The sequence below is a fragment of the Macrosteles quadrilineatus genome, unplaced genomic scaffold (assembly GCF_028750875.1).
Source record: "Macrosteles quadrilineatus isolate MER2022 unplaced genomic scaffold, UCM_ALF_1.0 Scaffold_2__2_contigs__length_208266976, whole genome shotgun sequence".
NCBI lineage: Eukaryota > Metazoa > Arthropoda > Insecta > Hemiptera > Cicadellidae > Macrosteles > Macrosteles quadrilineatus.
The window spans coordinates 96,914,150-96,926,402 of NW_026542595.1; the positions used below are offsets into that span (position 1 = coordinate 96,914,150).

Genomic DNA, 12,253 nt, shown 5'->3' on the forward strand with positions numbered 1-12,253 from the left:
ATTGCAAGAATTTGATCTACTTTGGGGCCAAGCTTTCGTGAATTCAGAACATACTTGGGAATAACGAATAGAAATTCTATCGAATAGCACTATTCATTAGTTTTTTTGGCTAACTTCTATTTTATTAGTTTGTTTTTAAATTAACTAACTAATAACTTCTATCAGTTACTTTTTACAGGACTAACTAATAACTTCTAACTAGTTAGAATTTTCAACTAACTTTCCCAATTATGCGGAAGCATCTCAAATACTGGTTATTTATTTCACGTGATCAGTGAGGGTTGCGTGCGGCCGTGAGAGGTCAGTGCCCTTGTTGACAAACAACGCGGGGGTGGGGAACGAGAAAGTCAAAGTCCAGTTGCTTTGGAATGCAGTGGGCCTGTGGAAGGGTAGTGACGGCCATTATCAACACCCCAAGCACTGATGGGTGGGAAGAGAAAATGTTTGTTTGGTGATTGATATATCATCTCAAGTGTCAAAACATTGTCTTAGTTGATGTTCATTATCTGACAAGTTTTATGTCATTTGTTTATGTTGTAGTAATGTAAATAAATGTGACGATGTTTGATTAAAACACAAGTACCAGGGGACCGATCTTGCTTGAGGTGTTTGATTTGTTCAAGAGGTAAAAAATAGAGCTTATAAGCCTACAAATATTTTCAGTCTTACTACGATTAATTAAGTAGTAAAGTCAATTTGTTTTTGTTAGACATCCACTTATCCTCAATTTAGTATACAAAACTTTTTAATCTGGACGATCAATCTATAAAATGTCAAATGTCCACAATAAGCTTCAATCAATATAAAACTCATGATACATAACATCTGTTATCTGACGACCGTTATTGCATTAAGTCACTGGGACCGTGGAACGTTGCAACTATAATTACGGGATGGTGTAATAACGCATCAATTCGTGCGGTGCATCGTCGAAAAATACAAATCTCCTTGGCCTTTCCATTGGATTTTTAGTTCAATGTCAGTGTATATTGTTTTGCAGTAAAACACTTAATATTTTTGAACAGTCATAGTTATCCCTTTGGTTAGTAAGACATCATACAATGCAAATGTATTATACACGCATTTTTCAATAGCATTGAAATTGGAGGAAATCGTAGGAGCCATTTTTAAAATCATATCTTGCGCAATCTTTACCCATATTATAGTATATATTAGTAACCAAGATGTGACATTAAAAAATACTTTAAAACAACTGCCCAGTGAACAACTAATTTCTACTAAAACTAACTTTATTTTCTATCAGTTAGTTTTTCAACTAACTAATAACTTCTATCAGATAGTTTTTAAACTAACTAACTTATAACTTCTATCAGTTACTTTTTACGGGACTAACTTATAACTTCTAACTAGTTAGAATTTTTGACTAACTTTCCCAACTATGATTCAGAAATGTATGGGAAGCTATGCCATCTAAGGATAGAACAATTAAAACACTAGTTGAAAAGCTTCGCACTCTAGAGCAGCGTGATAACGTGGAGTTACTTAAAACTGCTTTATATGTTTCAAAACCCACGGGTACAATGGTTAAAAAGAAAAACAAGGGCAGAGTAATCAGATTCAAAAGCAGGTTACAAAGATATTTTGTTTTAAGTGTAAACAAAAAGGGCATAAGGTTCCTGATTGTCCACTTAAAAAGAAGTCTACGGTATCTACATCTGATAACAAGAAGGATGTGTCTGCAAAACATATTTTTATGAGCGGGAATGAGTCAACTTTTGCAAAAATCGGGACGTTTGGATTGCGTATTGTGGTGCTACTCATCATGTAACGTGGTGTAAAGATTATTTTACAGAGTATTCACAATTTTCAGAACCACAAGTTATGTCTGGCTTCAGTGATAATGCTTCTGATAAAAAGTGTTATGCCGAGGGATCTGGGATCTGTTGAAAGTTGAAACTAAAGTTGGTAAGGAGCTAATTCAAACGACTGTAGAAAACGTTTGTATGTACCTAATTCTAGAGCTCATCTGTTGTCAGTCAGCAAGGCAGCAAAGAAGAACCATGTTTTTTCTGCTGACAATCTTGGATGTAAATTTACCCTCAATGGTATTGTTACATTGACTGAATGTTTGCATGGGGATTTATATTTTCTTTATATGCTTGCTATTTGTCCTATACAACCCACTGTACCACTTGCATGTAGATGTAAGAAAGATTCTTTACAGCTATGGCACGAACGGCTAGGTCATCAGAATCAACGCAATGTTAAACAAGGATGAATATAATTAATGTGACTGGAGACATGTGTCTGTGTTGTAATGGTCAAATTGTGTTAGGGGTAAATTTTTTTATTTTTTATACACAAACGATTCGAGCACGGCGATTTGTCACGACGGCAACAATGATCCAGTTTGGTCAGTGTCTTACATAGTGTGAGACTCGGCCGCTGCCACCTTGAAGCGCTACCGTAGTGGTGGTGGGGAGGAGCCTAGACCAGCGAACAGTGGACATTTCTTGAGGCAGTCGGCGGCGAGCGATAGGTTCGCGCACACCAACCCTCCTTAGGCTGTGCGAGCGAACCTAATAAAGTATCGAAGGCGTGCGAAACCTCGATGCGAATCGTGAAGTACACTGTATATAGCTAGCGTATACGTTGTATCCCTCCTCGTATCCACTTTGGCGAGGGAAATTACGTTATTTATTAGGCTATTCTAGGCCGTTTATCGTAGTTTATTATAGAATATCTTAGTTTATCGACCGACGCTGCGAGTGTAGTGCCTACGCCTTCTTTTAGGCATCCAAAGTGGTTTTTGTTTTATTTCAGATCAATAGTTTTTATTTATTTTCCTTAAAGCCAAGAAGAATTGGCATATAAGCCTTCTACGTTTTATTTTATTTCATTATTTACTTATCGAGTTAGCGTCGTTTTCTTTTAATTACGAGAAGATTATTTTAGTTTTATTTTGAGAAGTGATTCCTTTCGTTAAGCCTAGGAGCTGGCTCTCTATTTTATTTCCTAATCTTCGCCTATTTAACAATTGGCCCCTAGTAGTTAGCTGCGACTTGGTTTTTGTCAGTGTGTCGCTGTGCTGATACCAAGTTATAGTAGTAACTAAGAAATCAATTATGTCTCAAATCATCAAATCAGCCACTGTCTTCTATGTTGTTCCCTTCAACCAGTGATAGGAGATTTAATCCTGCTTGGAAGAATATTGCGTGTTATCAAACGGCACTACGAAATCCAGAGACTGGTTGGTTTATAGTATAAAAAATGATTCTATGTTTTGCCTACACTGCACATTATTTTCTTTACCTAATGATATAACCTCAGTCATGGGCAATAACTGGATGCTATGTGTGGACCAGCCGTCATGGAGAACAACGTATTGAGCATCATGAGAGGTCAAAAGTCCACATTTCCTCCTAAATCACACGAATTCAGAGGCTTTCTCAAAAAAGAATCGAAACACATTCCTGGATCATGTACATGACGAATAGGGAAGTATTGTCAGCAGTCATAGATTGCTGTTGTTACTTGGCCGAGGAAATGATGGCATTTCGGAAGAATGATTTTTCTAAACTGTTTAAACTGCTAGCTAAATATAATCCCGATGTGAGAGTTTACTATGATAAAATTACAAAAAACCAAAAGCCAACATGGAAAATTAAGTTAAAATTTTCTGACTTACAGAAATGTTTATGATGTGGTGAGTGTGATGAATGACAGAATAGTTTCTGATATCAAGTACAGTAATACGTATTCAGTGATTTTTGATTCTACACAAGACATCAGCAAAAAAGAGTGTACTGCAGTTTTGGTTCAATATATAGAACATTTGGATGTAAATGGCGATATAAAAATAAAGTAAAACCGCAGGAGCGGTTAGTTAAAGTGTTCACAACTGGAGACACTACTGGAGGAAATCTGGCAAAAGAGCTGCTAACAACCTTGGGAATAGACCTCAGTGGCATGGTTGGTCAAAGTATGGATGGGGCCAGCAACATGAGGAGCCGGTATGCCGCCTTGAAATCACTTGTCCTTAAAGAATGTGCAAAAGCTCTCTACGTGTGGTGCTGCTCCAATAGATGCATTAGTTGTGGAACAGTCAATTGATGTCAGTCCACACATGAGAAATATGTTTTCTCTTCTTCAGGTTCAGACCTGAGTTTAGATGGCTGGTTTTTAGAAGGAAAGCATTACATGAAGCTTACAAGGAATCTCTCTCTGAAAGTGACTACAATGCTTTCAAAGACACCAGATGTCGTTACAAGCTAATAACATCTGAATGTTTTGGGGAGTTCATGAGAGTTATTGAAGCTCACATCTGGAGAAATACAAAATCATTTTTGGGTCATATAAGACAACTCTCTAGAAGCAACACCTACCCTTAGCAGATTTTGAGAGGAATTTGAAGATCAGAACAAAAATTGACTTGAAAATCTATTAGGTACCGAAATCAAAACAGAAATAGGGAGGGCAAAATACCTCCAATTGAACAAATTTCACTGGCTAGACAGATTACATGGTACAAACATACATCAATGGACATGAAAAGATAACCTGCTTTTTGTGTACAACTGACCGATATTGTTATCACTATAAGATTGAAAGTTTTTTAGCCTTCCAAACCGAAGAAGATTAAAGATACATTTACCTCAAAGAAGTGGATTTTATGAACTAATTTATAGTTCATTGAGTGAAGGAGGAAAATATGAACGTGTAAAATTCATTAACCCTTTGCGGTCGTATGCCGGGTATGACCCAGGTTTATAGTTTGCCCTGAACGGTCGTAACCCGGGAAATACCCGGCAGCACTTTAATAGGTTGTTTTTTAATTGTAAATACTGTTATTTAATTAAAGATACTGTTCTGTGGCGTTTTTAGTGTTTTCATTTTATTACATATAGCTTTTTCTATATTTGGTATTATTTAGAAGCCTTTGGAGTAGCAATTTAGCAAACGATGTCCGTGACTTATTGTTGCTCTCTGGACAGACGACAGTTGTAAATCGTTGCGATGATGATATTGAAAATCTATTAGAAGATGATAATTTGAGTGTAGTTAGTGGTTATAGTGTCGGAAATTATGAAACTATAATTAAAAGTTATAGTAACGCAAGTGAAAGTGATGAAAATGAAGAAGTGATTGATGGTGTTGAAATCAAACGTGGAGCTGGTGCCACAATTTGTGTTGGTGTAGACTCTGATTTTGTTTATGATTTTGATGATAATATTGATTTCAATAATCATGATTTGAATATACAACAAACTGCAAATAAAAGTATTATTTTTGAAGCTAATGAGCCATTTTTATCTACAGATGGCATTGGTGCAGATGCACATTATATAAACAACAACATTTATAACAACTACCCTCATTTCCGACCACCGCTTGGTCAGACATTTAATACAGAATTATGAAAAAAAGAAAAAAAAAAGATTATTTTCAACTCTTTTTCACTATCGAACTTATAGATGAAATTTCAGCCGAAACAAATAGTTATGCTCGTGAAAAAATCCAGAAAAGCACACCCTTGCAAAAGCGCTCTATTTGAAACACTTGGGTCGGTACTACACCAGAAGAAATGAAAGATTTTTTATGCATTATTACCAATATGGGGATGAATGACAAACCTGAGATAAAAGATTTTTTTTCAGAAAACTGGTTGGATAAACAACCTTTTTATAAAGATGTTTTTAGCAGAGACCGTTTTTTACAAATATTTTGGGCATTCCACCTTTGTGCTCCAGATCCGAATAGGCCCGCACATTTACTTAGAACTAGAGGAGAGAAAATCAAGCAAATAAGTGTCTACTTGGATAATAAGTATAGGGAGCATTACTGTCCAAGCTCAAATATTTCAGTCGATGAGAGCACTGTAGGCTTCAAAGGGAAAATAGTTTTCAAGTGCTACAACAAGTTGAAACCGATAAAATGGGGACTAAGAATATATGTTCTGGCAGACTCCATCAATGGATACATATGTGCATTAGAACCTTATTTTGGTTCTATTACCACTCAAAATTTGATCAGGCCTGATCAGCCATTTACGGTTAGAATAGTCTTACATCTGGTAAATAAACTTCTGGACAACTCAGATCCTACCGGTCTTCATGTATTCACTGATAGGTTCTATACTAGTTACACATTGGCTCAAGAACTTTTAAAATTAAATATTCACTTGACTGGAACCATTCCAACTAACAGGATAGGATTGCCTGATGCTATAAAAAAGAAAGCAACCCAAGATATGGAGAAGTACAGCGTAAGACAAGGAAAGACAATACGCTTGTCTTAGCGTGGCGGGACAAACGCATCGTCACGATGCTGTCAACATATTGTGACAACAAATCTGAACCTGTGGAGAGATTTGTAAAAAGTAGTGAGCCTGAAGTTGTTATGAAGCCTAGTGTTATTTGTATGTATAACAAGTTCATGGGGGGTGTGGACAATGCAGATAATTATATATCAAGCTATGGGTTCACGCGTAAGTTGCTAAAATGGTGGCACAAACTGTTTTTCTGGCTTCTGGAAACATCTATTGTTAATGCGTACATATTGTACACAATGCATGTTGACAAACCAGTGCGGCACAGAATATTTAGGAAAAACTTGGTTACTCAGTTAGTGGGGAATGTAAGGAACTCTCAAAACAGAAAACGGGGAAGACCATCATCCGGGGACGAAGAATTTAGAATGAACAACAAATTTCATGCCTTTTTTAGGTTGCCTGATGGAAAATTAAGAGAATACAGAGTATGCAGTGACAGAAAAGCAGGTGGATGGAAATAAACTGTTACATTTTGTAAAACTTAACCTAAACAGCCAGCCCTTCACATCGAGGAATGCTTTGAAAAGTACCACACTCTCAAAAAGTACAAATAAAATGTAAGTAAACCCAATTTTATTATGGTGTGGTTGACTTTTTCTTATCCTATACATGTCAAACAATAAAAAAAAAAATATATTTTTCAATTTAAAATTTTTTTTATTGTACATTTTTTTGCATTTTTTAGCTTTTTATATTTTATTTTTATATATTGATATATTTTATACATATATACACATAAAACATATATGCCTAAAATATATATTTTTAATTTGTAATACCTTCCTATACACATAAATAACAAAAAAAAAAAACAACATAGTTAAACATATTAAAAGTTTAAAATATTAAATAATGTTGTTTTATCATAGTTTGCTAATTTGCCCAGATTTAATTACGATATGACTAAGTTTGCTATTAAAATTAAACCAACCGCAAAGGGTTAAGTTGGAGACATCAAAATACAGAAAAGCCAAAGCTATAAACTCACAGAGGCAATGACAAAATTAGAATATAATTTAACAACTGTCTGAATTGCATATTCTATAAACGGTTAGTGATCATTACACTTTGACCTTTTTGTTACTCTGCTTTTAGTATTTTTCATAATTTTACAATATCTTTAAACTAGCAGCTAACACCCTAGTATATAAACTCACATCTCGTTCTATATTGAATAGTAAACAATTATATTTTAATTCAGGGGAAAAAATACAGAATGAGAATAAAATATTTTGTGTCATTGGATGAGACGAGATTAGTGCAATTGTCCATATAATTACTTGAGATGGAGATCTGCATTCCGAGAACGCCTCCTCAGGGGCCAAACTCCAGCCAACTCACCCCTGAGAAGACTTTAATATGTGGTGACAATTTTACTATTTTCTGCCTCCAAATGCAACGTCCTTACTCCAACCAATGGATCAGGGTACTATTGAAGCAATGATTATGACAGGCCTTGCCTACTGAATTGATAAAAGAGGAAGAAAGAAGCAACGAAACAGAAAGCATTATGGGCACTGAAGAAAATGAAAATGGTTATCCATGAGTCTGCTACCAATAGGAGGATGTGTACAAAAGAATTGAGAAATTCTTGGAAAAGGTTATGGCCAGAAGTACCAAAGGTGGTAGAAGAGGATGAAGTAGACTTCCCATCTATAGACCAGCTGTAGCCATTTTTTATCAAAAAAGAATATAGTTGTGTGAGCCAGTCACAGAATGTGCTAGTGTATAAAATTCTGTTTTATACATTATTTTTTGTTGCTGCAGGTTGATTGGTCATAACAGTTGCTATCACTCATTAGATAAGTCATTCCCTAAGTTTGACTTGGTAAAACAGTTTGTTTATTTGACAGAATTTAGTAATTTAGATCAGCACAATTTGTAGGTGGCTCACACCAACTACAACAATTTTGATAAAAAATCCAGCAACAAATTTAACATGGAGATGGAATGTCTTGTTGTATTAACACGTAGAGTGCGGCCGTTCCCGATCGGGTACGGCGCTTGGCCCCCGTACGGTGCGTCCGTACCCCATCGGGAACGCTCGGTAATGCCTTTTGTATATCTTTGTTTTTGCTCTAGCGTCGGCCGAAAGCGGACCTATACGACGTTAGCGTGTAGTATGTGACTTGCATTTTGTTGTGGTGTAGGTTGGTAGTAAATTTCCCCGTAAAATTCCCGTCTGGCAATCTCAAAAGTCTTCTTTTTGTCCCGTCTTTTTCCCTCCATTTGGCAATACAATTCCAATGGGACCGGCTACGTTCCAAGCAGTGCTGCTATCTGTGGGTGTTTAGCGAACTACATCGACTCTCGTTGTAAAGCAGGACATCCCCTCACGTTATTTGCTATTCGTCAGACCAAAATTGAAAAGGCCAATCACACGCGGCAATCGGGTTTACTCGACGCTGAGGGCTGCGCCGCACTGGGGATACGCCCGCTATTTGACGTGCCGCAGCGAACGTGTTAATAGTCAAACCTACCGGCCATCTTGTATTCATTTCAATCAGCAGCTGAAGGGTTATTTATCATCCAAATATTGTTTTTCAAATTACAAAGTGATTGTAATGTAAATATCTAGGGCACTGTGGGATTAGAAATGTTCCTCGTAGTATTCAACAATACAGAACGAAAAAGTTGTTTTAAAAAGACTTCTAAACCACTGCACAAATCACAACCTACTAAACAACCTGCAACATGGATTTACAAAAGGGAAATCCACAACAACAGCAATAATTCAGATGGTTGAGTCCCTGATTGACAGCCTAGATGAAGGAAATCTAACAACAGGAATCTTTCTTGATTTCAGTAAGGCATTTGACTGCCTTGACCACCAGCTAATCATTAAAAAGCTGGATTCCCTGGGGGTATCAGGGATAGTAAGAGAATGGTTTCAAAGCTACCTTACAGACAGGAGTCAGTTTGTAGAACTAAGGCACAGAGATAACAGCCTAATAAGAAAAACAAGATCAAATTTTCAACCAATAAATCGAGGAGTTCCCCAAGGGTCAGTTATGGGTCCGGTACTGTTTATTCTTTTTACCAACGATTTGCCGCGACAAATAGGAGACGCCTGCCTTACTCTTATGTATGCTGATGACACAACCTTAGTGTTTAATGAACCACTAGCTGAAAATCTAGAAGTAAAATCCTATGTGTCACTCAGTATGGCCTACCAATACTGCTATAACAATGATCTCGCAGTAAACACGTCTAAAACAACTCAAATAGCTTTTGGCCGTAAATCTCAAGAAGTGCCACGACTCCCAGATGTAGAAGTGGAAGATGAAGCTAAGTTTTTGGGCATCACACTCGACAAGAATTTAACCTGGACCCCTCATGTGGACAATATATGTAAAAAATTAAGTTCAACCATCTATGCTCTTAAACATATAAAAAATGCAACAGATGACATGACAACAAAAGTAGCATACTTTGAACTTTTCGAGTCGCATATGAGATATGGACTTGTAGCATGGGGTGGAACCTCTGCCACTAACATGCAAAGAGTTCTCAGAAAACAAAAAAAGGCAGTCAGAATAACTGCAGGACTCCACAGACTCGACAGCTGCAGAGAAGCATTCAGGTCACTCAAAGTACTTACCCTTGTAGCACTCTACATCCAGGAAGTTGTGTTATTTGCAGTAAGAAATAACTCTACAAGGCGTGGCGAAATGCACCAACACAACCTGAGAAACACCATGCAGTACAACCTTCCACAACATCGCACGGCACAGTTTGAAAAGAAACCTTCATACGCAGGAATGAAAATCTACAACAGGCTACCTCCAGATCTAAGAAGCAAGTCAGAAGATGACCTCAAACCAGCTTTGCATCAATGGCTCATTAATCAACCTTTCTATTCCTTAGAAGAATACCATAAACAGGTCTTTGACTAAACAACACCTCAACCACACATTTAGAAAAAATTGTAAATTGACGCTACTACTATTCTTAATGAATGTGTAAATAAAGATTAATTGTCTATTGTCTATTCTAATAGTTTTACGAGTTAGAACACCTAGGCTCTAAGTACTCTTAAATGGCTTTCTTGACAATGTAGTTTTGTTCTATCTTGTATTTATTTCTACATTGCCTTATTATGTAAAGCAGTAAAAAAATCTATACAGTAAATTGTGTACATTGTTTGAATACATTGCGTGTTTTTAGTTTGCACCTTAACTTGTTAAAAGTAAAATTTTAACCTAAACAAAAACTATAATTAAAGCAAAATTTACATATTTAAAGAATTAATAAAAAAAGAATGCCTTTACAAAGGAAACACAACAACAAGGAGCTCCTATATCGCGGGTATTGCAGAGACTTTCTGAAGGCATTTTAACTGCTTGTGTATTCTCAAAAACAATAACAAAGGTTTATCCGTAATGACCCTGGTCCTATCTATCCCGGATAAACGAGGGTTTTGTATACTTACTGTATTTGGAATAAAGGTAAAACATGAGACAAAATAATGCAATACAAATTTATTTTAATACAAACTGTGATAAATAAAAGAACAAACAATAGTAGTATACATTGTAGCTTAAGCAGATCGAGCTTTGTTGAAGTGTCTGTTCAAGTACATGATCTGAGCCTCTCGCTCTAGCTGAGCCAACTCCAAGACTGTAGGGGCCATCTGACTGACATGACTCTCATAACCAGTTCCTGCAACATGTATTGTGTAGGATTAATGCACAATTTTAAATTGATACAATATAAATGCAGCTGAGAGTGGTTTATCCTAAATAATTTGAGATTAGAGGTATTCAGATGATTATTTTTGGACGGTTCAGTAAGAGGGGTAATACGATTTAGTAATATGAAATTTGGAAAGAGACGAGCTAAACTGACAGAGGATGAATTAGAAAAGAAAAGGCATTATGACAGGGATAGGTATAAAAAAAAGATAAGAAAAGAAGATTAAGTCGATTTAAGACATGTCAGAGAGGGAGAAAAGGAAGACTCGGAAGCGTTGGAGGGAGCAATATAGGAGGGAAAAAGAAAAAAAAGCTTTGCTGATTCAAGTAACAAACAATACGCCACCAATTTCTCCTAACAGTAACAGCAATCACTAACCAATCATGAAGAGCAAGAGTCTATTCAGAAAAAAAGAGGGAGAAAAGCTGTTAGGAAGGATAGGAGTGCGGCATACCGCACTATTGCCAAACAAAATAAACTAATTGATGAATTGGACAAGCGCTTGAAAAAATATAATAAGAAAAGGCAGGAGAGGGAGAAATAAGCCACCAAAATATCATCCCCATCCCCAAAAAACCTAGTTTAAAAAATTGTGGGAAAGGAACGAGTCTCTCCCAACATTAAAAAACAGCTTTTCTTGGGCCTTAGCTTGAAGAAGCAACTAGAAAAAAAGCTAAGGAAATCAGTGGAAAGAAAAAAAGAGGTGCAGATATTTAGAAAAATTGTTGGGTGTGACATACTTAAAAAATACAGAGTGCAAAGTCACTTCAAAAAGATTGTTCCCTTCAAAAGCAACAAAATTGTAAATGATGACCCTTCCCTATATAGTAGGAAGAAAAAGAAATCCATTAGGGGCATTCTTTCAGAAGAGGGGGTTTTTTTTAGGATGACCCTGTAAGTAGAGTCTGCCCTGGCAAGAAGGATGTTGTAAAAAAAGAAGGAAACAACGTCGTGTCTTGTTGGATACTTTGCAAAATTTGCATTGTAAATTTAAGGAGTTTCAAAGAGAATTATCTTTGGCAACATTCCGACGATCCAGGCCCTTATGGGTTACATTTCTCAAAAACAGTGATAGGCAAACATGCGCCTGCGTAAAGCACGAAAACTTTGCATTAATGAATCCATGCCCTACGGTCGTCAAGGCAATAAAAGCAAATAACATAACCGAAGTAATGCGCACACTTGTATGTTCTGATAAAAGAAAAAGTTGTATGTTTGGCGAGACAAACAAGATAACAAGACAACCAGATAGAGTTTTCTTATGAC

At 36.4% G+C, this 12,253-nt stretch overlaps 1 protein-coding gene across 1 annotated transcript in view; it reads right to left on the minus strand.

Moving 5' to 3' along the window:
• Nucleotides 1-10,758: 10,758 nt before the first annotated feature.
• The window catches only part of LOC128985898 (ATP-dependent RNA helicase Ddx1-like), a 123,368-nt gene continuing 121,873 nt past the window's right edge, over nt 10,759-12,253 (minus strand). The window contains exon 14 of the mRNA XM_054405871.1: nt 10,759-10,954. Within this exon, the coding sequence (XP_054261846.1) occupies nt 10,833-10,954 (122 nt within the window). The 3' untranslated portion in view covers nt 10,759-10,832. The remainder of the gene's footprint in view (nt 10,955-12,253) is intronic.